Source organism: Suricata suricatta, chromosome 13 (genome assembly GCF_006229205.1).
Source record: "Suricata suricatta isolate VVHF042 chromosome 13, meerkat_22Aug2017_6uvM2_HiC, whole genome shotgun sequence".
NCBI lineage: Eukaryota > Metazoa > Chordata > Mammalia > Carnivora > Herpestidae > Suricata > Suricata suricatta.
In genome coordinates, this window is record NC_043712.1 from 21,268,640 (window position 1) to 21,295,339 (window position 26,700).

A 26,700-nucleotide genomic window follows, 5' to 3' on the forward strand; every position below is an offset into this window, starting at 1 on the left:
GCATCCCAAGCAAAAGGGAGACACGTGAGCTTTGAATCAGGATAGCCCGAAGCAGCACTTCCGCTTTGGGCACACCCCATCGTCCCTTAGACTACCGCTCCTCCCCGAGTCCCAGAAAGGCCCTGTCAAGGGCTGCATGTTCTGATTCGGAGGGACGCCTCAGTGAAGAGCGCTCACTCCTGCCTGGGGCAATCTGACCACAGCTCACAGACGTTGGCACCCCTGCACAGACTTGGGAAAGGTAAAGTCTGTGTTCATTAGGGAGACTTGGACTGGGCACGAGGTGCAGGTGTGGACGCCAGGCAAGCTGAGTTCTGAAGGACCCTGCAGATCGGATCGGAAGCTGCACTGGGCAAGACCTGGGCTGCGGCCGCTGGAGGACCCTGCGTTTGGGGTCTTTCCTTCCTGAACCGTGGAGGCCAAGGCTTGCCAGTTAGAACGCTGGTGCAGGTACAGTTCACGTGGGCAGGGCTCCGATAGAGGCCTTTATTAAGCACGCCCTACACACACACACACATACACTGCGGGGACTGCTGACTTACACTTACACACACACACTGCGGGGACCGCTGACTTACACACACACACACCACACACACACACACACACACTGCGGGGACCGCTGACTTACACACACACACACACCACACACACACACACACACACACACTGCGGGGACCGCTGACTTACACACACACACACACCACACACACACACACACACACTGCGGGGACCGCTGACTTTCTCACACACTGCGGGGACCACTGACTTTCACACAAACACACACACACACACTCTCTCTCTCTCTCTCTCTCTCTCTCTCTCTCTCTCTCTCTCTCTCTGCGGTGACCGCTGACTTTCCCTCCTTCCGGAGGCCCTCTGCGGCCTGGGCTCCACTACTCTTGCAGGAGCGGCTCCGCCCCTGCGGGAAGCCACACCCGCTCCCGGGACCCGCCTTAAATCCGGCGGTGGGCGCTCCGCCGCACAACCCGAACGCCTTCGGTGCTTAGCTAGTAGAATCCGCGGACTCTCGTAAGTAGGCATCCCCGCCCCACCATTTTTTCCTGCTGATTTTCTAGAATTCCCTATTGTGGAGGTTTGCGCGTTGCGCTCCCTCTCTTCTCGCCGCATAACTTCTGAGCTTTGCACTAAGAGGAAACTAGAAAGCCAGAAGTCAAGATCGGTGCTTCCTGGTCCCAACAAGTTTCTTGGAGAAATCAGAGACCGGCTGGAGGGAACGGCACGGCCTGTCTGCATTCCGGGTGCGCAGCATAGCTGCTTAACCCGGGCGACGGCTGGCCAAGTAACTTGCGGAACAGCGAAACGGGGACAAATGCGGAAGAAGAAAGATAGGGGTCGGAATTCGGTTAGTGGGCACGGGTGTGTGCAGGCCGACGAGGTGGGAGCCGGAAGCGAGCGCGCCCACGAGCGCTGCACCCGGACACCTCCCTCTGGTGGGCGGGACTCTGGTGAACTCTGCGGCCGCTGTGGCCTCTCTCTTTCCGGGGGGCTTCAGGATTGGCAGCGAGTTCAGAATTCACTCTTAGCTGCAGTTTGGGGAAAAGAGACCAGTAGAAGAGTAGGGCTACGGATCCGCCCGCCGGGAACGCTCCCCTGGCAATGCAGAAGTGTCCAGGGCCCTGCTGTTACCCTAAACTGCTGTCGCCTCTTGGTGGGTGTTCAGTCGAAAGCCACAACCAAGCCAAAGAATAGGAAAAGGAAGGATTTTTATTTGCAAGAGTACAGGAGAACACCAGGGATATTTTTCAACGTAGTGTCTCCCTGAACAGGAAAAGTGAGGAGGTTTTAAGCTAAGGGTGTATGCATATTCATGAAGGGGCTCTGCAAAGGCAAGTTCATTATGAATTGGGGCAAAAGTCATCCTAAGTCGACGGCCGTCCAGGTCCAAGTCAGTTGAAGTCTTGAGGGTCAGCAAGGGCATCATCAGTTCTCTGGCTCCAATTAGTCCAGAATTTGAGCGCTCAGAGGGATTCCAGTCTAGCAAAGAACAGCTCCACCATGTCCTTGAGATCAGTCTTTGCATTTGAAACAGCGCTGGGAGTGTTGCCATTGATTTTTCATCTCTGATAAGGTTGGGCTATTTACTGGCTCAGTAAAGATGACTTGTTTCCATAAAATCCTTAACTTTTGAGGTTTTTGCATTCCTTTGTAATTCTAACACCTCCTAGAAACTTCTGCAGGAGGTGTGCTTGGTTAAGTAGTGTCAGGAGGGCTTAGATCACAAGAATAGCTGAGGTCTCAAAAAGACTTCTGTGTCTGGAAAGTTTTGTCTCAGCTTTCCATGTCCTGCGACCCCTAACTCTTTCTGCTTACACCGCTGGGGGACAGGCCTGTCAGCTGGACGTACACACGTGAAGAAGAAAAGACTCTCACGTGATGCGGGGTAGATTGGTCCAAGCAAAATGTCCCGATCCCAAAGCTCAGGGCAGCTGAGCTGCTGGATCAACTCTCTTGGTTTCCTGTGGAGGAGAGTTTAAACCCTGGATTTCCCTTTTGGTGCCAAAGTAAACTCACCACTGAGCAGAGCAGCAGCGCCATGCCGTGGTGTTCAGCAGGATGAGACTGTTTGCCTTAGAATGTTGCTCCGTCTGAAAGATGTGCCTGTTCCTCCCTTCGGTTCTTTGTGTTTGACACTCTTTCTCGGGATTCACTTTATGTGAGGTGAGACACAGAATATTGGCACATGAGGTGGCTGTCACGTGTCCTGGTGAAACCCTAGCAGTAGCTGGGAAGAATTTCTGTGTTAGTTTACATTTTCCCTTGCCTTTGAGATTTCTGAGGAAACCTTAGTTTCCTCATTTTTACTGGCAGTGCCTATCAGGGAATTTATGAGGATAAAATGAGATAATGCATGTGACGTGCTTGGCACAGCAAAAGAAATGTAGTAAATATTTAATAAATGTGGTTGGTGTTAAATGAAGAGAAGTAGAGGTTGGGTAGACCTGTCTGGCCTCAGTTCAATGGCTAGGAAGTCTTAATAATCCAGGCACTTTGTGGTTGCTGACTACATCTTTACTGTGTCCCAGGAACTTCAGGATGGTTCATGCTAAGAGCTGGATCCTGAAGAAGCACTTTGAAGGCAGCCCCACTCATGGTAACTTTGAGTTGAAGACAGTTGAACTCCCACCCTTAAACAATGGAGGTAAGCCATAAGATTTGTGATGGAGAGACTGTCAGTCAGCCCTTGATGCATAACAGAAGTGCCTCAAAATTTAGTGATGTCAAACAACAATCACTATTCGTTCAGTTCTGTGGGTTAGCAGTTTGGGCTGGGTTAATTTGGTGGTAACTCTGCAGGTCTCATCTGCGCTAAATGCTTAAACTAGGATGGGCCCCCGCCTCTCCCATGTGTCTGGTGGTTAGCAAGTTTTCTGCCGAGGTGTGTGCCTCAGTTCTCCTGTATGTGGCCTTTCTGATAGGCTGGTTTGAGCTCTTTCTTTTCACAGTGCACTTGTTGATCTAGAACAGTAGGAGTTGGCAGGCTCCAAAGTACATGTACTTTCATGCCTCTGCTTATATCATGTTTGCTAATATGCAAAGCAAATCACACCTTAGCCAAGTCCAGATTCAAGGATTGAAAAATAGACTTCTTGATGGGAGGAGTGGCAAGGAGTCCCCACATAAAGAGATGGGAGGCATTTGTGACAATTTTGCAATCTGCCACAGAGATTTTTTTCAAGATTTTCTTGTGTGAAGCCTTCATGTCATGTTGGAGGATCCCTCTGGTTTCCTTCCTAATTGAAACTCAAGCTTAGATACATTGCTCATGACTCTGACCAGACTCTAGGGAGGATTTCCTGTCTGTGCTGGCAAGCCTGATGATGGGGTGAGCAAGAGGGGAAAGCAATGCCTAGCAGCTATATGCAGAGCTGTACACAGACAGGAGGGGAAAAGTCTCTTCCTTCATTGAGGAGTCTTCCATCCCCTTGGGGGAAGAGGAAGAACAAGGCAAACCTACGGAAATCTAGGGGAGGGAAATAGCACACGCCATAACGTGTTTGGAGGTTAGCTTTGTAGAGCAAACAATAAAGGGTGTTTACAGGTAGGTAAGCAGGTTTTGGGGAAAGGGCATGTAATCAAATAGCATGGCAAAGTTCAGTCCCATCTAAGTTGGGGTAACCAGGACTCAGATTCAAAATTCCAGAGAATGTGTACATGAGGGTCACTGCAACAACATACAGATTCTTTAATCTGGACGGGGTCTGTTGGTGAAACCTTACGTGAGCGCCGTAACATAGGGATTACGGATGTGGCCCTGAGCAAGTTCCTTAACCTAAGCCTAAATAAAATGGAAATAGGAATAGTTGAGAATATCATAAAATAATTCATGTAAAGCATGGAGTGAGGGTTGAGTAAATAACATGATGATGATGATGATGACGACCACCTGGGCTGGACCGGATGTGACCGCCCCTCGTGTCTCTTCCATAGAAAGTACGGAGGGAAGGGCAACTGGAAGCAGAACGATGGTCTGTGTTTATTTAGAGTGCCAACGTCAAGGAAGGCATCAGGTATTGAGTATCTAATTGTCTATGGAATGCTTTGTTTCGTAGAGGTCCTGCTGGAGGCTTTGTTCCTCACTGTGGATCCTTACATGAGGTATTATTTTCCTCCTAAAAATTCATGTATTCTGTTTGAAGTAGTCCATCTTTTATTTTATTTTATTTTTAAAAAAAGTTTTTAATGTTTATTTTTGAGAGAGAGATAGAATGTGGGCAGGGGAGGGGCAGAGAGAGAGGGAGACGTAGAATCTGCAGCAGGCTCCAGCCTCCAAGCTATCAGCCCAGAGCCTGATGCGGGCTCCAATTCACGAATCATGAGATCATGATCTGACCTGAAGTCAGATACTTAACTGACTAAGCCTCCCGGGTGCCCCTGAAATAGTCCATCTTTTCAAATATCTAACTGATTTTCAGTTCTCCATTGTCCCAGTATAATATCAGTGATAAGATTCATGGATGAGCATCAAAGGTGTGAGAAGTTTGCCAAGGAATTACCCTGGCCTCTTTATTTTACCCTCATCTCCTATCTTGATGTGCACACTTTGCCTCTCATTGCTCATCAGAATTGCTTCCCAAAAAATTAAGACAAATTCCATTTGCCCATTTCATTACTGGCACCTAATTTGGATAGAGGTAGATGCTAAGACTAAGATAAGTTTTCCTTGCTTTCCATTTACTTGTATTCGTATAACTTAATCAAACATGTATACTCAGGACATAATATAGGGAGGGGAGGGAATAAAAGGCCTTTATGGGGCACTAACTTCTTAGTGGTTTTTGCCTCGGTAATTAATATAGTCATCATTCTTTACAATGATTGTTTTCAGAGCTGATCAGTAGAGATTCAAATCTAATGTAAAAAATGTTTCAAAATGTTAACTAGCATTCCTTTTTGTGTGGCTAGGATGATTCTGCAATAATGATTCTAATTTTTAGGTCTCCTCCCCATAATACAATTCTCTGATAACCCCTGGGTGTTCTACAATTCAAGGCAGTTCTGACAGTATCTACAGTATCACATGTGCGAGGACCCACATGTGAAGGAGTCAGCCCTACAAGACTGCCCCCACACACCTTAGATGCCAGTCTCAAGTCCACATTGTTATCTGTACTTAGACATTTCCAATGACCCTTTCCTTGGGTTCAATTAATTTGCTAGGTGGCTCATAGAACTCACAAAACTAGTTTACTCACTAGATTACTGGTTCATTATAAAAGGATATATAACTCAAGGACAGTCACGTGGAAGAGATATATAGGGCAAAGTATGTGGGGAGGGGCAAGAAGCATCCATGCCCTCTCCAAGGGCACCACTCTCCCCAGATCTCCTTGTGTTCACCAGCCCAGAAGCTCTCTGAACCTGGTTTATGAAGGCTCATTACATAGGCATGATTGATTAAGTCATTGACCGTTGGCCACTGATTCGACTTCTAGTCCCTCTCCACTTCCTGAAATCTGGGGAAGGGAAATGAAAGTTACCCTCTAATCACACGGTTGGTTCTGGCAACCAGCTCCCATCCTTAGGTGCTTTCAAATAATCACTTCATTAACATAACAAAAGATACCTTTATCAGTCTCATCAATTAGGAAATCCCAGGAGTTTTAGGAGTTCTGTGCTAGAAACAGGATGTAGACAGAATATATTAATTCTAATTCTAAAGCACAATATCATGGCTTGTGATCTGAGTAACAAGGACCCAGTGGTGTCTTTGTTATGTTTTAAGTCATTGGTAGAAACTCTTCCCCAGTGGAACATGATGGTAAGATTCTCATGTTCATTTCCCAGAAAAATACTATCAGAATGCTTCTTTGGGGTCACAGAGCAGAACTACCTCTAACAGCTCTCCTTCTGCATTTCACCCAGTTATATTTCCTTCATGGATCAGCACACACTTTCCCCCACTGCTTTTCCTTTGACCTGAAACTCAAGATGGTTTTCCCTCAATGCTCTTATATTTAAGAATTTTTGTTTTTGTTTTTTCCCCAGAGTGGCAGCCAAAAGATTGAAGGAGGGTGATATGATGATGGGGCAGCAAGTGGCCAGGTATTTCTGTTTGTCCCAGTGCTTGACAAATAGGTCTCTCTTAACCTCCTGGGGGCCCTGTCTCTGTCCATGGCGCCTATAGCTTCTTCAGCCCGTGTGGTTCACTCACTGACCTTGGAAGCAACTTGGGATATCTTGAGCCTTTCCTGAGGGGGAGAGAAGCCTGTGAGATTGTCATCATTGCAATTTCACTTTGCTAGTCTTGCTTTTAATTTTAAAAAATTGCATTTGTCCGTTTATGACTATTGTAAAAATTCCAATAAATCAAAATTTTATATCTTGGAAACTGAAAGTTCCCTCATTGCCTGAGCCTTAGAGATGACTATTGTTAGTGTATTCTTATTTCAAAGTTGTTCAGTACACAAACCAATATGTATAGATTTTCTTAACCAGCAGTGTTATATGCCCTTCAGCAAATTTCTTTTTCTTATTTAATATGTTATGGATGTCTTTTGTTGATAGTATATAAATATACCTCCTACCTTTGAATGGCTACAAATTTTTCCACTGTTATCTGTCATTTAACTAATCTATTCCTGATAACAACTGTTGCCAATTTTTTCTATTACAAATAGTTTTGCAGGGAGTATCTACATCTTTATGTGTATGTCTGTGTATTCTTTGCCTACTTGGATAAATATTGCTTCACATTAAATTCTCAGAGGTATAAATTCTAGGTCAAAGGAGATGCACATTTTTAATTTGAGGATTTAATGGCAAATTCCTCTTCAAAAATACTATATGAATATCTACTCCCACCAATAGTATTAGAGAACTTTTCTCCCTCATACCAAATGCCATTGCTTACCATCAGTTTTGGAAATCTGAGATGAATTCACGTTGATACTTCATGCTTAGTTTAACTTCCATTTCTTTCATTATTAGTGATGTTTTCTTCTGTAAATTATGTTTATGTCCTTTCCTTTCCTCCTTTAGGTCTTTTTATTTTTTATTAGTAATTTGTACAAGCTTTTTATATGTTATTATGAGTGTTAAATATTTGGGTCTTTGTTTAATTTTATCTTTCCCCTGTGTCAATCATAATTTAAATTTTTATGTGATTAAATTATTAATATTTGTAATTGTGGCTTTTTGGTTTCATTTCATCATTAGAAAGGCATCCTCCCCTCCAAAATGACTAAAATATTTATTTATATTTTCTTCTGGTATTTTATTTTATTTTATTATTTTATTTTATTTTATTTAAATGGGCTGGGTGCTGGCTGATAGCAGAGAGCCCAACTCCAGGCTCGAACCCATGAACCATGAGATCATAACCTGAGCCAAAGTTGGACACCTAACCAACTGAGCCACCCAGGCTCCCCTCTTTTGGTAATTTACATGCTAATTTTTTACAATTAAATCTTCAGGTATTTAATTTTTATTTTGGAATAAGCGGTGAAGTATTTATGTCCAAATGACTAGCCAGTTAGAACATCATTTACTGAAATTGTATTTGGATTTTTGGGATTTCAATGACTTTACAGATTCATTTAGAGGAAACTTGTTATTTTTAGTACATTTCTCTCCAGGCACAAACTATATCTCTCCATTTATCTATCTTTGTGTTGTGGCCCATTAACAGTTTTCTCCATATAAGTCATATACATTTCCTGCTGATAATCAAAGATATGAACAACACATATTTGTGTTTGCTGAATTGGCAAAAGTTGTTTGTTTTTCTTTAAGACAATACTCAGGGATGGAAATGTTATGATATACTTATACACCAAAGGTGGAAGAAAAGTTAGCCTAACCTTCTGGAAAAGAATTTGGCAATATGCAACACGAGTTAACCAATGCATTAGTAGTCTCTGACCTAGTAGCTTCATTTATAGAAATATTGCCTAAGGAAATAATAAATTCATATTTACAAATATTGATTGAAGTATAATTTATAAAATACTGGAAATAACCTAAATGTCTAGTACTGGTATAATAAATTCATTTCAGTTTTTTTTTTTAATTTTATTATTAAGTAATCTTTACACCCAGTGTGGTGTTCCAACTCCTACCTCCAAGGTCAAGAGTTGCTCACTCTGCTGACTGAGCCAGAAGGGCGTCCTGAAATTCATTTCAGTTTTTAAAGGATTCTTACGAACATGAGAAAAAATATACATCATATATGCTAATGTAGAGAGAGAAAAAATGGGCTGCAAAATATAAGGTGATTTTGGTTATGTAAATATATATAATAAACATTTTTAAAAATTCACTTATTTTTACCTGCCTCCTTAGCGCAATAGGCAGCTCATCAGTCTCATAAAATTCACTTATTTTCTTTTTAAATTCCAGTATAATTAATGTACAGTGTTATATTAGTTACAATATAGTGATTCAACAATTTTATACATTACTCATTGCTCATCCCAAATAGTATACTCATTAAAAAAAATTTTTTTTTTTAGTTTATTTATTTCAGGGCGCCTGGATGACTCAGTTGGTTGGGTGCCTGACTTTGGTTCAGGTCATCATCCCACAGGTCGCGGGTTCAAGCCCCATGTCAGACTTTGTGCTGACAGCTTGGAGCCCGGAGTGTGCTTTGGATTCTGTGTCTCCCTCTCTCTCTCTCTGCCCCTCCCCTGCTTGTGCTCTGTCTCTCTCTCTCTCTCAAAAATGAACATTAAAAATTTTTTTTTCTTTATTGTGAGAGAGCAAGCAGGGGAGGGCAGGGAGAGGAAGAGAGAGAATCCTAAGCAGGCCCTGCAGTATTAGTACAGAGCCTGATATGGGGCTTGATCCCATGAATCAGGAGATCATGATCTGAGCCCAAAGTGAGTCAGATGCTTAACTGACTGAGCTACCCAGTCGCCCCAATAAGTGTACTTTTACTCCCCTTCACCTGTTTTACCCATTCCCCACCCCCCTCCCTCCTGGTACCATCAGTTTGTTTTCTATATTTAAGAATCTATTATTTTTATTTGTCTCTTTTTTTCTTTGTTCATTTGCTTTGTTGCTTAAATGCCACACATGAGTGAAATCATATGGTATTTGTCTAACTTATTATTTCACTTACGTTATTCCCTATAGATCTGTCCATGTTGTTGCAAATGGCAAGATTTCATTCTTTTTATGGCTGAGTAATATTCCTGTGTGTGTGTGTGTGTGTGTGTGTGTGTGTATCTTTTTCCATTCCTCTATAGAAGGACACTTGGATTGCTTCCATAGTTTGGCTGTTGTAAACAGTACAGCAGTAAACATAGAGGTGCACATATCTTTTTCAATTAGTGTCTTCATATTCTTTGGGTAAGTACCTAGTAGTATTACTGAATCATATGGTAATTCTATTTTTAATATTTTGAAATTCCATTCTGTTGTCCACAGTGGCTATACCAGTTTGCATTCTTATAATACACCTTTTAAAATATATCATTGATTGCCATAACACACCCCAAAATATTAGCAAGTTATCTTTGTATTATGGAATTAGAACTAATTTTTTGTATCGTATATTACAACTTTTCTAAAATAAATGTGTTACATAACTTTATGATCAAGGGAAAGACAGTAAAAAATGGTAACAGTGGGAGAAGATGGAAGAATAAAAATCAGCAAATGAGACAGCTTGGAGGGAGAGGCAAAAAGTATTCTGAAAGCAGTCTTGTAGAAACCAATGAGGAGGAGTTTGGGTAGCCCAGAGTGTTGAATACAGTAGAAAGGTGAAATCAGCTAATGAGTGAAGAGTGTCTGCTAGATTTTGCAATCAGAAATTGTGACCTTAGTGGAGTAACGGGGGTGGAAACCACATTGCATTGGGTTATCAAGTGATTGGGCAGTGAAGAAGTTGGGATGTAAAAGGGAAAGGGGGCAGTGGAGAGGACAATGTTAAATATTCAGGAGACAGAAGGGGTTAGGGGATGGAGGGAATGGAGGGTGGCCCTTGAAGAACAGAAGAGGCTGATATCCAGGGCACCTTGAACCAGAGGATGCCTACCTCTTGCTTAGAGAAAAGTGGGTGAGGAGAGAGACAGATGTTGAACCAATTTAGAGACTTCCTCTCTAATGGCCTATATATTTTTTTCTCAAGGAAGAGGAGAAACCAATGGCTAGGAATAAGATGGAGAGATGTGGTGGGGTATTCAATTATGGAATATTAATTTCAGTGCCCTTTTAGGAACACTAACCATGCAGCATCCCAACTCCCTTGAAAGAGAAGAAGTTTCCCACATCTTACTGTGCTTTATCTTTCAGAGTTGTGGAAAGCAAAAACTCAGCCTTCCCAACAGGAACTCTGGTAGTGGCTTCTTCAGGCTGGACAACTCACTCCATTTCTGATGGGAAAGATCTGGAAAAACTGCCTGCAGAGTGGCCAGACACATTACCAGTATCTTTGGCTCTGGGAATCGTTGGGATGACAGGGTGAGTTTCGTGGGTATATTTCATTTGTCTGGATATCTGACATTATGGTTTTCCAAAATAGTTTGTCCAGAATGTGGTCAACCAGAAGGGACCCAAGACATTCTAGGCTCAGGAGCTGATTAGAGTAGATGGTGGGACTAAGAAGGGAAGAATATGATTTAGAGGTGGCCTTGGACTGAAGGAAAGAAAGGGAAAAGTCCAGCCAGTCCCTCAGATCCAGAGAGCAATAGTGAGAAGTGGCACGGGGCATGATCCCCTTCTAGCAGCTGGCAAATGGGGACACAAAGGAACTGGCTCCTTTTGCTCCTGGAAGGGTCTTGGCTTCAGGGTCTCTGCCTCCATTTCAGAGTTTAAAAAGAGGAAAAGGATTCAGTCTACCTTGGCTTTTCAGTACTGTCTCTCATTCCTCACCTTTCCTTATGCACGTCTGAATTTCCTGGGGTATAAAGGGATCCAAGGTTTAAATGAGATGAGTCACAGGTATGGTTGCACAGTCAATCGGCTGACACAGACTGGAGCTACACAGGAATCCCTTGGCCTTGTCCCTCAGGAAGACTCCTGGTCAGTTCATCGTATCTCACTTGTACTTTGGACCCCAAATTTCCTTTTATGGCCTGGGGAAGCAAGGTCAAATATATTTCTTTTGGAATCCCCCAAAACATTTTTAGTCTGGAATTCATGTATTTCCTTTCTTTCTCTAAGTTGTATGATCTTTTCTTTCCTTCCTTCCTTCCTTCCTTCCTCCCTTCCTTCCTTCCTTTATTCCTTTATTCCTTTCTTCCTCCCTCCCTCTTTCTTTTTCATACTTTGAAGGACTTCTAAAGAATGAAATGGATATATATACCCCAAATGATCAGCCTCTAGCAAAAACCAGTCCCACACATCCCAAGTTCATATTGCACTCAGATATGAACTTCTTAGAATTGCCATGGCTAAGAGACAATGTTGTGAAATTAGAGGGTGCTTAATAAATACCTTTTTGCTTTCTTTTTTTTTAAGTCTTCTTTTAAAGTTTTTTTGTTTTTTTCTTTGAGAGAGAGAGAACATGAGCAGAGGAGGGGCAGACAGAGAGGGAGAGAGAGAATCCTGATGCAGGACTTGGCCTCACAAACCATGAGATCATGACCTGAGCTGAGATCAAGAGCCAGACGCTTAACTGACGCCCCCTGGGTGCCCCCTTCTTACTTTCAAATAAGCACTAGGTAGAATTATAGCACCTCCGGGTCCTGCCTGCCTGCTCCATACCCTCTGCCAGGGAGGGCTTCTCCCCTCTTGTTATCTCACCTGTCCTTCTTTCTCTCTCAGTTGTGAGCCAGGTATAGGAATGCAGGGGTGAAGGCAGACATGAGGAAACCTTGGAGCAAGTCTCCCATGACTTAGCTGGGGAGAAAGTAATCTGTAAAATATTAGGAGATTTGAATCCTAAAACACAGGATAACTTACTCATTTGCATGTACTTCTCATTCACCCTGTTCCAAGCCCCCAAGGTGTGCATTTTTACTCCATAAGCAATCAACTTCATACCATTGGTTCTCACTGATTGAGGAGGGGGGAGGAGTTAGCCCCTGTTTCTGACTTCTTCTAGTGACACACTGCCCATTCTTTGAGCAGTTCCTGCCATTCTGGACTACTCACCAGTGGGATGGGTTAGCCCTTCAAGATTGCTGGAATTTCTGCTGTAGACCATAAAAGAAGTTGAACTGGGGCGCCTGGGTGGCTTAATGGGTTGAGCATCCAACTCTTGGTTTTGGCTCAGGTCATGATCTCACAATTCATGAGCCTGTGGGGCTCTGTGCTGACAGTGTGGAGCCTGCCTCGGATTCTCGCCCTCTCTCTCTGGCCCTTCCCCACTCTCCCCCACCCCTCACTCCCTCTCTCTCTCAAAATAAATAAACATTATTAAAAAAGAAGTTGAACACTGGGACCTAGGGTGCCTTTCAGCTGTCCAGGCTCCAGAGATTTAACATTCCCCCAGTTTGCATTACTTCCTTCACTGGACCTCTGTTCTCTCAGTTAGGCTGGAGGAGCTCATGTGTCTTGCTCTCCAGACTGTTACATTATGTTAAGTCCCCCCTTAGTCCCAAGTGTGCCTATAATTTTTCCTCTCAGATTTCTTTACCGTTGGCTTCTCCATTTTCTTATAAGAGGAGATGACATTTGAGAGAGGCCTTGTGTCTCCTAGGGCAGTATGTCTAATTGAGAGGTGATTTTAGAATTCCTAGAAGGGTGATCGGGGTTGGGGGATAACGATTGTCATGGGTGGAATGATATAATCAGAAAATGCACCTTCTGCTTCTCTTTTGGGGTTATGCTAGCTCGCCCCGCGTGCTCGGGTTTCAGCATTCATTAAGGTGGTGGTTCTCTGTTGCTTAAATTCATAAGAATCACCTAGTCTGAAAAAATTCAGATGTTCATGTCCCAGTATTTCTGAATCAGTGGGTCTGAGGTGGGACCTGGGAATCTAAATTTTTAATAAAACTCCAAGTGATTCTGAGGCAGGTGTGGTGCTACATCCATCTTTTGAACATTACTGGGATATTATATTTTGGGTCCTCAGAAAGGTATAGATAAACTGTCTTGCCTTTGATGTCCAACTCTAATGGGCCCCCAGATATTGTCAAAGACTAACGTGTAGTTTCTGCTTCTTATAGAAACAACTTTGCATGAATTTGTCTGAAATTTTGCAAGTGGCTTAGCAATCACCATAGTGGATATAGATTTCTTTGGCTCAGACTCAGGGGCACAAAAATAGAATTTAAAATTTTTCTATTGCTGTACTTCCTCTCTGTCTCAATCCTGCATCTTTGCTTGTGTAGTAAAACAGAGCCTCGGTTTAATTTAGTGATTTCTCACATTGCTCAGGTTCAAAATCCAGAATTTCCTTTTTTCTTCTCCCCAGGATTGATGCAAAGCTTCCAGGGCTAACACAGATTCTGTATCAGTTGGGGGAAAACAGCAACTTCTTGATTTTTTTTTTAATTTTTAGAAATGTTTATTTATTTTTGAGAGAGAGAGAGAGACTGAGTGAGAGCAAGGGAGGGGCAGAGAGAGAGAGGGAGACAGAAGATTTGAAGTGGGCTCTGTGCTGACAGCAAAGAGCCTAAGTGGGGCTCAAACTCATGAACTGTGAGATCATAACCTGAGCAGAAGTTGGACGTTTAGCCAACTGAGCCACCCAGGTGCCCCAATAACTTCTTGATCTTGACCTGTCTTAGGTTTATGCTGGTCTCTTGCTTCAAAGTGTAACTTTTCCCACTGAGTCCTCAGTGACATCCCCTTTCCAAGCTGGCCCCCTGAACCGGTGGTTTCTTCACTGGGTTCTTGCCAGTACTGTCTGAGCTGCATCTTTGTAGACACCTCAATTCTTTCTCTGCAAGCTAACTTCAACATCTCACTTAGGAGGAGGTGGGGGATCTCAGAAGCTCTTCCATACCACTTAGGAGCCACGGAAAACTCAAGCTGTTTCTGTCTCAGATCCTCTTCTCTATTCTGTGGCTATGGCACCACGATGACCGGGAGACTTCCCCCATGAGTTTCACCATCTCCCCAGGACCACATAGGAATGAGGCACAAGCTCTCTATTCTAGGACACCCGGAGTCCTGGGATCGTTTTTTGCTCCTGAGACTTGGCCTAGGAATAGACAGGGTGTAGTCCCTTTCCAACCAACTCTCCATTTCTTCTCTAGTTCCCATTATATCTGTTCCTATCTAGGAGCAAGGAAGGTGGTGCTGGTAATGTTCAGTTCCTATATTTCCTGTCTTTTATTGGATCCATGGCACTAGGCTTTTGAGAAGGCCTTCAGGATATATCTGAACAACTCATAAGAGGAAGCCACAAGTCGATCCACATATCTTTAATTTTCTTCCCTCAGGCTAACAGCCTACTTTGGCCTACTTGACATCTGTGGTGCGAAGGGTGGAGAAACAGTGATGGTTAATGCAGCAGCAGGAGCAGTGGGCTCTGCTGTGGGTCAGATAGCTAAGCTCAAGGTAAGTGTCTTCCTCCATTACCAAACATTTACTCAGTACCCACTGTGTGCACTTCGAATTCAACAGTGAACAAACCAGACCTTCTCTGGTCTCAGGGGGTTTCGTTTAGTGGGTCCGAAGATAATTTGGAATAAGAGAGATTTCTGAAGAGCTACTCTCCATGTACCAAGACAGTCTCTAGTCTCCTCGTGAATGCTTTTCAGAATACTCTCCAGTTCCTCTATGATTCTATGATTAGACAGGTTCTGTTTAGTCCAATGCTTGAGCCCAAATCAAAGAATAAGGGGGCCGTCACCAGGAGGAGTGACAAGAGGGCTCATAGTTCCAGAGCTGAGCCCAAATTATAGTCTAAAGAGCCACTGTACCAAAAGATAGGATGCAAGTCACTGCAAGAGAAGCCCCAAAATAAAGAATCGAGAGTCAAATGAATAGGTTGTCAAGCCAGCAAGTTGAAGTTGAAATAACCTGCAAACCACATAAACATAGACCGGAATCTGTTGGTTGGTCAGACACAAACTGAAGTTACAGTTGGATTGTAGGCTGATTCAGGGACTAATTCCACCTATGGGCCTATTGGCCCATCATGGTATCTTCATGTATGTGGTTCAGCACGGAAGAGGGTGTTCTTGGGGAACCTGACCATCCTAAGGCTGGGAGGGTGAGTCAGTCCATAGTTTTGGCTCATAAATGGTTTCCATTTTTTTCTCCCCATTTAGGGCTGCAAAGTTGTTGGAGCAGCAGGGTCTGATGAAAAGGTTGCCTACCTTAAAAAGATTGGATTTGATGTTGCCTTTAACTACAAAACAGTAGAGTCTTTGGAAGAAACTTTGAAAAAAGCCTCTCCTGATGGTTACGATTGTTATTTTGATAATGTAAGCACAACATGGACTTAATATCTTGTTTACTAACAAAGTACTATACAAGGGAATAGCCTTCTAGAGTTTCCACCTAAAATCTATGAAGTACAGGGGCGCCTGGGAGGCTCAGGTGGTTGAGCGTCTGACTTCAGCTCAGGTCATGATCTTGAAGTTGACGAGTGTGAGCCCCGTGTCAGGCTCTGTGCTGACAGCTCAGAGCCTGGATCCTGCTTCGGATTCTGTGTCTGTGTGTGTCTCTCTGCCCCTCCCCCACTCATGCTCTGTCTCTCTCTCTCTCTCTCTCTCTCTCTCTCTCTCTGTCTCAAAACTAAAATAAACAGTAATAAAATTTCAAATATATAAAGTATATATGCCTTTAAAAAAGAGCATTATTGAGATATAATTCACCCATTTTGAAGTGTTGAATTCAGTGGTTTTTAGTATATTCACAAAATTGTACAATCATCACCACAATCAATTTTAGGACATTTTCATTATCCCAGAAAGAAATGCTGTACTCATTAGTAGTTACTCCCCGTTTCCCCCCCAAAGTGGCTTTTATGACTGGCTTTTTACACCATACATTAGCGTGTTTTCAAGGTTCATCCATGTTGTAGTATGTATCAGTACTTCATCCTTTTTTATGGCCGAATAATATTCCATTATATGGATATACCACATTTTATTTATCCATCCATCGAGTGATGAGCATCTAAGTAATTTTCACTTTTTGACTATTACATATAATGCTGCTGTGAATATTCATGATCTTGGGTATATGCTTATAAGTAGAATTGTTAAGTCATGTGATAACTCCATATTTAACATTTTGAGGAACTGACAACCTATTTTGCAAAATGGCTCCACTATTTTACATACCCACCAGCAGTGTATGAGGGCGAGTATGTAATTCCCCTACATCCTCACCAGCACTTACTACCTATCACTTTGATTATGGCTAGACTAGTTGGTTTGAAGTCGTATTTCACTGTGGTTTTGATTTGCATTTCCCTAATTGCTAATGGTATTGGGCATCTTTTCATGTGTTTATTAGCCATTAATATATCTTCTTTGGAGAAATGTCTACTCAAATATTTTGCCCATTTTTCAATTTGTTGAGTTTTAAGAAAGAGTTCTTTATAAGAGTCCTGAGAATACCCTCAGAAATATAGTCAATTCTCAGTATTCCTGGTAGTATTTTCTCCCACAAACAATGAGCACTGCTTCTAGAGCAAGTACGTACATACATGCGCACATTTTACCTCCATTACAATCTTAAATCCTAAAAACCGCTCTTCCTACAGCTTCTCTTTTCTTCATTTTTTAAAAGAGGAAGGGAGGTTCAGAAGTGTTAAGAAGTTTGCCAGAGGCTGCCCCACAGACTGATCCTCCCAGAGCTGGGAATCAGACCCCATCCCACCAGCCCCAGAGCTGGGAATCAGACCCCATCCCACCAGCCCCAGAGCTGGAGTTTTTGAACTACTCTGTACTGCCCCCTTCTGCCTTCCTCCCCTGGTAATGTCTGGGAGAGGTGAAAAATGGAGAGAGAAACTTGGCGTTTTTTTACTTTAGCTGGGAACTTTGTGTATCTTTCACTGCTCCAGGCATGTCAGCAAATGAGCAGGAAAGCTCTGTGAGTGTTGATTTGAGGGTTGTCATAAATAAATGTTAGCAAGTAGTTTCTTAACTACAGAATATACCAATAATGAGGATGGACTGAATATGGTTTACAATAATGTTCTCCTATTCTGTGAGTTGTCTTTCACCTTCTCTTTTTTTCCCTTTCACTTTCTCGATGGTGTCCTTTGAAACATAAAAGTTTTAAATTTTTTTTAATTTTTAAATGTATGTTTATTTGTGAGAGAGAGAGAGTGTGTGTGAGCAGGGGAGGGGCAGAAAGAGAGAGAGACACAGAATCCAAAGCAGGCTCCAGACGCTGAGCTGTCAGTACAGAACCTGATGTGGGGCTCAAACTCACAGACCACGAGATCATGACCTGAACCAAAGTCAGGCACTTAACTGACTAAGCCACCCAGGGACCCCACAAATGCTTTCAATTTTGATGAAGGCTGATTTATTTCTACTTTTGTTGTTTGGGCTTTTGATGTCATGTCTAAGAAGGCTTTGTCTTACCAAGGTCACAAAGAGTTACTCCTATGTTTTCTTCTACGAGCTTCATGGCTTTAGCTTATACATTTAGGCCCATGATATATTTTAAGTTAATTTTTGTGTATTGTGTAAGGAGGGGCCCAATTTCATTCTTTACTGTATCCAGTCATTATGTACCATTTATTGAAAAGACTGTTCTTTCCCCTATTTCATTGTGTTGGGACTCTTGTCAAAAATCAATTGACCATAAAGTTAAGAGTTTATTTCTGGACTCACAGCTTAGCTCTATTGATCCTATATTTCTGCTCCCATGCTGTCTTGATTGATACAGTTTTGTAATAAGTTTTGAAATTGTCAAATGTGAGTCTTCCAACTTTGTTCTTGATGTGGCTTTTGACTATTTTTTCCACGCTTTTAGATAAGGGCAAAGAGATTATTGAAATGGTCAGAGAACTCCAAAATATAATAAAGTAAAATGTATAAGTTATATATGGTATGTTCCTACAGTGAAACAGAAATGTCCAGCCTCTCCTGTCCCTTTCCAACTGCAATTTTCTGCACTGTTGTGCTAATTCAGTCTGATTTTTTAGTTCTAAGACAAATGTTATGAAATGATAATTGTGACTTAATGATTCTCCTGAATCTTCTAGTATTTAGATTACTCAGTGGGTTGTTAATGTTTGGTTTTTTTCATCCTGTTTAGGTAGGTGGAGAGTTTTCAAACATTGTTATCCCCCAGATGAAGAAATTTGGAAGGATTGCTATGTGTGGGGCCATCGCTGTCTATAATGCTACTCGCCCACTTCCCCCAGGTAATGAGTTCATGCACACGACCACAGATGTAGAAAGACTGAGCAAGAAGAAAATTCACAGATATGCTATATAGGCCAGTGACTATCAAAATATTAAAACAACTCCTGATATTCTTTTCTTAAATTTTAAATGTTTATTTATTTTTGAGAGAGAGAAAGACAGGGTGCAAGTAGGGGAGGGACAGAGAGAGAGGGAACAGAATTCAAAGCAGGCTCCCGGTCAGCACAGAGCCCAACGTGGGGCTCAAAGTAACAAACCACGAGATCATAACCTGAGCTGAAGTCGGACACTTAACTGGTTAAGCCACCCAGGTGCCCAAACTTTCTGATATTCTTGATGAAGTAGTGTTTATTAAACTAAAAATATGTTTGTGCTAAATAGCTTATATTAGATTTTGATATAGAGAAATAACAGAATCTGAAAATATGGAAGAAATGTTGATAATTGTCAAAAGTTTTAATTGTTGACCTATCGTTTGGGGCAAAGTTGTGAAAAGACAGCCATGATTTGATTTAGAGACAGAACACCTTGGTCTTGCTGGTGCAGTACTAGAGTTGGTTAGGATATTCAGGACATTGCTGGAGGGATGGGGATGGGAGGGGATGACCTGATGTGGGGAAGGAAACACCAGGCGCCCTTTCCTTCTGACAGTAGTGGGCAGGGCCTCCTAGAGCTGCAGACACGGGCTCCCCCAGACTGACAGTTTCCATGGAAAGGGAAAGGAGCATGCATTTCCCCTCCGTTCCTGGATTGTCCTTGTTTTGTTTCTTTCGTGCCTCCATCTCCCCACTTCTCCACTCTTCTCTGCTGAAACTCCCTCCTGCCATCTCCACCCAGAGGTCCAAAAGCAGTATCAGCTAGAGAACTCTATTTGTTAAGTCCTAATTCTCTGAGAGACGTTGCACAGGCCTCTTGTTTTGTGAATGGGGAGGGCACAGGCTCTTTATATCCTATTAGCAAGAGACTCAAAGACAGGTCTTCTGCACTCCTTGTACAGAGAGTCCTTTTCTACTACAACACATTGATGAGATTACACATTGACCTGTGGCCCCCAAAAAAGGAGGAAAAAAAGAGCAAAAAGGAATCTTGGAGATTTTCGTCAGGATCTAGGATGATAGCCATAAATAAATCGGGTATTCATTCTATGCTGGGCTTCACTCATGGGAATGAAACCCTGCAGCCCTGCTAGTTGACAACCCCACAACTGCCCTGAGACAGGCGAGCGAGAGTGGAAGGGATGACGAAGGACAGCTTGCACACTCCTTCGTGGGCTGGGAAGGGTCAGATACTCCCGTCTCCAAGAAGACTCCAGGTGCACTTGGCAGTCTTATTGCTACAGACTTTCCCCCCTCGGTTTTTCTAACTGAAGCTAAGCTAGAATCCTGGGAAATCTTCTGCCTGCCCATTGAGCAGAGTGCCAGGATGCATTTTCTTGACCATAATCCAATAAGGTACAGCCAAATATTTTGGGTCCAGTAACTTGATCTCGTCCTTTTAGCAATTAGAGTTTGGAAAGTTGAGCTGCTCAGATAGGTCTCTGAGACATCAGCTGTCCATGTCTATTCATTTTAGATGACATCCTGCCCTGCCTCTGCGCTCCAGAAATTCTAACATATTTCACGGTCAAGATAGCGCAGAGGTAATTATTTGCCCCGGCTTTCATACCACATTCAAATGCCACATTCTTATAGCTCCCAATAAAGAACCCATATTCCCGTCAGGGTGGATAAGCCCAGAAATGACATTTCATCCTCTTCCAAGATGAGGAAATGAGGATTCCAGTTCTAAACCTAAAGAGAAATATGGTTGGTGTGCATGTCCTGAGGAAGCACCCTTCCTGCAAGAGCGTCCTGGCCTTCGGCCATGCAGCTGTCTGTGTCCCTCTCACATCTGACTCCTCTTGCACCACTTTCTTTTAGTTCAGGACAAGGCCCTATTCTTCTGACTGCTAATGTGACGTTCTCCAGAGTAGGGAGTGGGGACTTTCAGCTTGAGCGATGCCAGTCATCGAGGATGCCGCAAATAAATTCTGCCAGTCACCTCGGCTCTTCTGGTGCTGAGGTTTCCCAGGCATGTTCACCTGACTTCCTGGAACTTTTAAGACTATGCTCATTCCCTCTGTTTCTGGTCACTCGGGATCCTTGGGAAAATACAGGCAACCAACACAACCTTTCTCTCTCACATAGAAGAGTACTACCTTTTTTTTTTTAATTTTTTAAAATATTTATTTTTGAGAGAGAAAGAGACACAGAGTGTGAGTAAGGGAGAGGCAGAGAGAGAGGGAGACACAGAATCCAAAGCAGGCTCCAGGCTGTCAGCACAGAGTCTGATGTAGGGCTCAAACCCATGTACTGTGAAATCATGACCTTAACTGAAGTCGGGTGCCCAACCAACTGAGCCACCCAGGTGCCCTGAGTACTGCCTTCTTGATAGGCCACAGGGTAGCCTGTTGCCTTCTCTAGGCTGGTGGTTCTCAAAATGTGGGCCCAAGACCAACAGCTTCACCATCTCCTGAGAACTTGTTAGAAATATAGATTCCTGGGACCCATTCCATATCTACAATCAGAAATTGGGGGAGGGGCCAGCAATCTCTTTGCACAAGCCTTCCACATGATTCCGCAAAAGAACATTCTAAGGGGGTGCCTGGGTGGCTCAGTCGGTTAAGCTTCCGACTTCGGCTCAGGTCAGATCTCACGTTCGTGGGTTCAAGCCCTGCATCGGGCTCTGTGCTGACCGCTAGCTCAGAGCCTGGAGCCTACTTCCATCCAGTTCTGTGTCTCCTTCTCTCCTGCTCCTCCCCCTCAATGCTCTGTCTCTCTCTGTATCAAAAATAAATAAAACATTAAAAAAAATTAAAAAAAGAAAAAAGAACATTCTAAGTATCGGGAATATCAGGTATTTATGCTTGATTAGCACAGGAACATTTCCACATTATCTTCAGGACCTCCTTCTGTTCCAGAGGACTGATTGGGAGTTTCAGGGAGCTTGCTTCTGGCGCGTGCAGGCTGAACATCCCTGGCTGCCTGGCCTATGCAAGGATTCCAAGTGTGTTAGTCTCCTATTGCTGCTGTAACAAATTATCACAAAATGAGTGGCTTAAAACAACACAGATCTATTGCCTTATAATTCTAGAGATCAAAAGTCTAACATGGGTCAGCAGGGCTGAATTCTTTCTGAAGGCTCAAGAGGAGAGTCTGTTTCCTTGCCTTTTCCAGCCTCCAGATGCTGCCTGCACTCTGTGGCCCATGGCCCCTGCCTCCATCTTCCAAGACAGCAGCACAGAATCTTCCAATGTCTGTCTTTCTCTCTCTTGCACTTCGATCTGAGCTTCCATCATCAGATATTTTTTGCTCACTCTGACTTTTCTGCATCCCTTACCAGGACCCTGTGATCATATTGGGCCCAGCTGTATAATACAGAATAATCTCCTCATCTAAAGGCTCTTAATGTCATCATGCCTGCCAAGTCCCTGTTGCCGTGTAAGGAAGCACATGCACAGGTCCGGGGGGTTAAGATATGGCCATCTTGAGGGACCACTATTCCACCTACCACAGAGGACAGCTCCATGGATCAGAAGAGAGTGCAGAAATCTAGGAGAACAGTGATGGGACTTGCACTGCTTGTGTTTTCACCACGGCCACCTCCCTGGGCCCTGTCACCTAAATTTGTCTTCCTCTTTCACAGGCCCACCCCCAGAGACTGTTATCTACCAGCAACTCCGCATGGAAGGGTTCCTCGTCACCCGCTGGCAAGGAGATGTCCGCCAGAAGGCTCTGAAAGACTTGCTGAAGTGGGTCCTAGAGGTAAGGGGCTCCAGAGCCGCTCCCCCACCTGTACACTGGATCCCATTCCCTTCTGACACAATAGGCTTCGTTTCCACTGCAAATACAGGTCCATCTCACTGCCCCCCCTTCTAGAACAAAATACCAGGAAGTGGGTCTTTTTTTAAATTTTTTGAGAGAGAGACAGAGTGTGAACAGGGGAGGGGCAGAGACAGAGGGAGACCCAGAATCCTAAGCAGGCTCCAGGCTCCACATTATCAGCACAGAGCCTGATGAAGGACTAGAACTCAGGAACCACGAGATCATGACGTGAGCCCAAGTTGGACACTTAACTAGCGGAGCCACCCAGGCGCCCCAGGAAGTGGTAACACTCAGTGTCTGCGGCTCCTCTCCGTTCTCTCTTAAACCCGTGTCTCAGGCGTTTACACTCTTGCCTTTCCACCATAATTGCTTTTGTCAGAGTTGATGTTGGCCTCAGGTTGTGAACTGCAGTGGTCAGTTCTTAGCATCACTTGGCTCTGGGGGTGTTTGACAGAGATGATCACACTGTCCTTGGTAAACTTCCCTCCCTTCCCTTCTCTTGGCTCTTGATTTTCCTTCTAGATTTGTTGTCCTCTGGTAGTTTCTTTTTCTCTCTCCAGATTAATAATAGAGTGTCCAAAGATACGGTCACTGGGCTTCTTTTCTTCTCTGCCCACAGCCTACCTATCCCTTACTTACCTAATCCGGGCTCTGGGCTTTAAATATCGTTGGTATGCTGACAGCTCCGGAATGTCTGTCTCCAGCCTGGATCTCTCCCCTGGGCCCTGGGCAACTCAACAGCTGCTCTTAGATGTGTAATACACATCTTCGACTCAACACGTCAAAAACTAAATATGTCCTGATCTTTTCTGCCAAATCCATTCCATATACAGACCTCACCATTTCAGTGATGGCAATTCTATCCCCCGCCACCACCACCCCCTAGTTGCTTAATCCAAAAACCTTGAAACCATCTTTGATTCCTTTCTTTCTCTCATATCTACATTTAATTTTTTTATGTTTTTTATTTTATTTTTAGAGAGAGACAGTGTGAGCAGGGGAGGGGTAGAGAGAGAGGGAGACCCAGAATCCGAAGCAGGCTCCAGGCTCTGAGCTGGTAGCACAGAGCCTGACGCGGGGCTGGAACCCACAAACCATGAGCTCATGACCTGAGCTGAAGTCAGACGCTCAACCGACTGAGCCACCCAGGCGCCCCTCTCATATCCACATTTAATATGTTGGGAAATTCTGGTGGCTCAGCCTTCAAAATATACACAGAATCTTTCCAGCTCTCCCACCTCCACTGCTACCACCCTGGTCCAGGCCGCCATCTTGTCTAGCCTGGATGTTGCAGTAGCCTCTGTCTGGCCTCCCAACTTTGTGCCCCAACAGACAATTCCCAACACAGCTGCCAGTGTGATCTTTTAAAGCATAAATCAGACCATGTCATTCTTATGCTCAAAACTCTGCAAAGCTCCCCATTTCACTTAGAATAAAACCTACAAGGCTGTACATGATCTGGTCTCCACTGCCTCTCTAATTTTTTTTCTCAGTGTTCACCCCTTGCTTACTTTGCCATCCCTCCCCACTTCCCTCTGTCCCTCTGTAACTGCTTCCTTAACTCACTCATCTCCTTCAAGTCATTGCTAAAAATTACCCTCTGAATCAAACAACTTTTAAAATGGCCCTATTTTATTTTTTTATTATTTTTAAAATATTTATTTATTAAGCATTAATAAGAGTAAGAGACAGAGTGCAAGCAGGGAAGGGGTTAGAGAGGGAGACACAGAATCTGAAGCAGGCCCCAGGCTCTGCAGTATCAGCACAGAGCTGGATGCAGAGCTCAAACTCACAAACCATGAGATCATGACCTGATCCAAAGTCGGACACTTAACCAACTAAGCCACCCAGGTGCCCCAGAATGCCCCTATTTTAAATTGCAGTCCCATGGGGCGCCTGGGCGGCTCAGTCGGTTAAGCATCCGGCTTTGGCTCAGGTCATGATCTCACAGTTCGTGGGTTCGAGCCCTGCGTCAGGCTCTGTGCTGACAGCTAGCTCAGAGCCTGGAACCTGTTTCAGATTCTGTGTCTCCCTCTCTCTCTGACCCTCCCCTGCTCGCACTGTCTCTCTCTGTGTCTCAAAAAAAACCAAAAACTTAAATTGCAGTCCCCCTCCATTCTTGAGCCTCCTTGTCTTTTACTCACAGCAAGCATCATCTTTTAACATGATTACTATAATTATATTCATTGCCCATCGCCCTCCCATAAGAATGTAACCTCCATGAAGGCAGCCACGTTCATGCATTTTATTTTCTGACATAGTCCCACCACCTCGAATAGTGTCTGAATCAGTGTAAACATGAGATAAACATTGTTGGATAAATGTTGGAGGGGCGTCTGTTTGGGGCTGTGTCTCTTCCAGGTCCTAGATTGGCATCTTCCTATAGCTGTGGCTTGCGATCCACAGGAGGAAGCCAGTCTTGTCCTGTGTTGTGATACTTTCCCACCTTCCACAATTTGGAGTTTTAGTCGGCAGAACCCTGAATAACCAAAGGGGCATTATTTTAGTTAGAGGGGAAGAGTGGTATCACACTTCTAAACTCTTGGCTTTATCATCATTTCCCAATTCAAAGAAATAGATTGCTCCTCTGGCAGCCACTGGAGCTTGGTATTTTTCCCAGCCCAACGCTTGGAGTGCAGAGCTGGGCTCTTTCCAGGGAGCCGGGAAGAGCTGAATGATTTTCGGGTTCCCAGTGTGGAGCCTCTTTGTCCCTGTTGGTGAAACCTGATCTCGCTGTCCCATGATGGCAGCTGACCACAAGAAACCACTGTGCTGGCTTCCTAGTGCCGCCTCCTAACAGAGCGGACCTCATTACAGTCCTGTTTTCAGTCACTAGTGAATTGGCCCAGTTTCTCTCTCATCTACTCCCTTTTTTTTCTCATCTTCTCTACTTGAAAATATACTTTTCTTTTACAGTAGTTTTAGATTTATAGAAAAATTACAAAGATAGTACAAAGGATTTCCATAGGCCTTGAATTCTGCACCTTAATTTGCCATATTATTATCACCTATAGATTAGTATTCATCCTCTACTTTTAACTTGTAAACTTATGATTATAGCGTTTGCTCCTTCACAGGTTCTCTGCCTCCTTTAAGAACAGGAAAGAGCTGGGCTTTCTCATCAAGGGTTCTTCAAATCCCAGCCTCTCTACATATTAATTAGTTGAGTGACCCCAAGCAAATCATCTCTCCATAAATCCATGAAGGGTGCTAAGCCCTCACTGGAATACATTAGGAAAATAAGCGGTATCAGGTCACTCCAGTCTCCAGGAAGACCCCTTATAAAAACCTTGAAAATGTAAATTAGTTCCGCTGAGTAGACTGCCTTGTAGCAGAGAAATGAAAAACCCTCACTAAATGAACCCTTCCCTCCCATATTCCTAAGTGAATGTTCAACACATATTGAAAGAATCTGGGCTTGAAGGGAGGATGGATTATTAGACTGCCGTGGTATTTACAATTCCGGAACAGGCCCTGCCGCTTCGGAGGTCAGAGGAAGGTGATGCTGCTGCGTCATGAAGCTACTGGAAGGACTAAAGCAGCTAAACTCTGGAAGGGGCCCCTTTCCCATCTTCTTCCACCTCTTCTGAGATCATTACATTATTAAACTTTTCCGTATGATTTACTTAGAAATTGCTTAATCACTTCCTGCGACATTTCTCCTATTGTTATAGTGCGACCTAACGCCTGTTACCAAATCATTGTGTACTCTGTGGCGCATGCCCCCAGGTTGACTACACGTTCACGGCGGACTGGGCCTTCCTCTTAGATGCCCAAGATAATGATGTTCCTGATAAATTTGTTGCTATGATGAGAAAAGCATATCATTCAGAATATGAAATTAATTTGTTATATTTATTGTTGTTTTGATACAGGGTAAAATCCAGTATCATGAGTTCATCACTGAAGGGTTTGAAAACATGCCAGCCGCATTTATGGGAATGCTGAAAGGTGAAAATTTGGGGAAAACAATAGTGAAAGCATGAAAAAAAAAAGACACATGGAATTTAGAACTCATTTGGATGATTACTACATGTCTTTTTAACCATTTAGTAAAAATATATACTACCTTCAATATCTAAGAAATTGTAATGAGTTTGATCTATCTAATAAAACACATTCAAGTGGTATGTAATTAGCAA

General features: G+C 43.5%; 1 protein-coding gene across 4 annotated transcripts; it reads left to right on the forward strand.

Moving 5' to 3' along the window:
* PTGR1 (prostaglandin reductase 1) lies at positions 1-26,700 on the forward strand. Of its 4 annotated transcripts, none has more exons than XM_029920078.1 (10): positions 1-450; positions 3,048-3,163; positions 4,575-4,620; positions 6,511-6,567; positions 10,759-10,926; positions 14,799-14,916; positions 15,633-15,788; positions 18,586-18,694; positions 22,380-22,498; positions 26,434-26,700. In XM_029920078.1, exons 2-10 carry the CDS (start codon positions 3,058-3,060, stop codon positions 26,542-26,544), a joined length of 990 nt encoding a protein of 329 aa, XP_029775938.1. In that variant the 5' UTR covers positions 1-450; positions 3,048-3,057; the 3' UTR covers positions 26,545-26,700. The 4 variants fall into 4 exon arrangements, with proteins under 4 accessions (XP_029775938.1, XP_029775937.1, XP_029775940.1 ...); XM_029920077.1 differs by lacking the exon at positions 1-450 and adding an exon at positions 864-1,032; XM_029920080.1 differs by lacking the exons at positions 1-450; positions 26,434-26,700 and adding exons at positions 912-1,032; positions 26,030-26,191.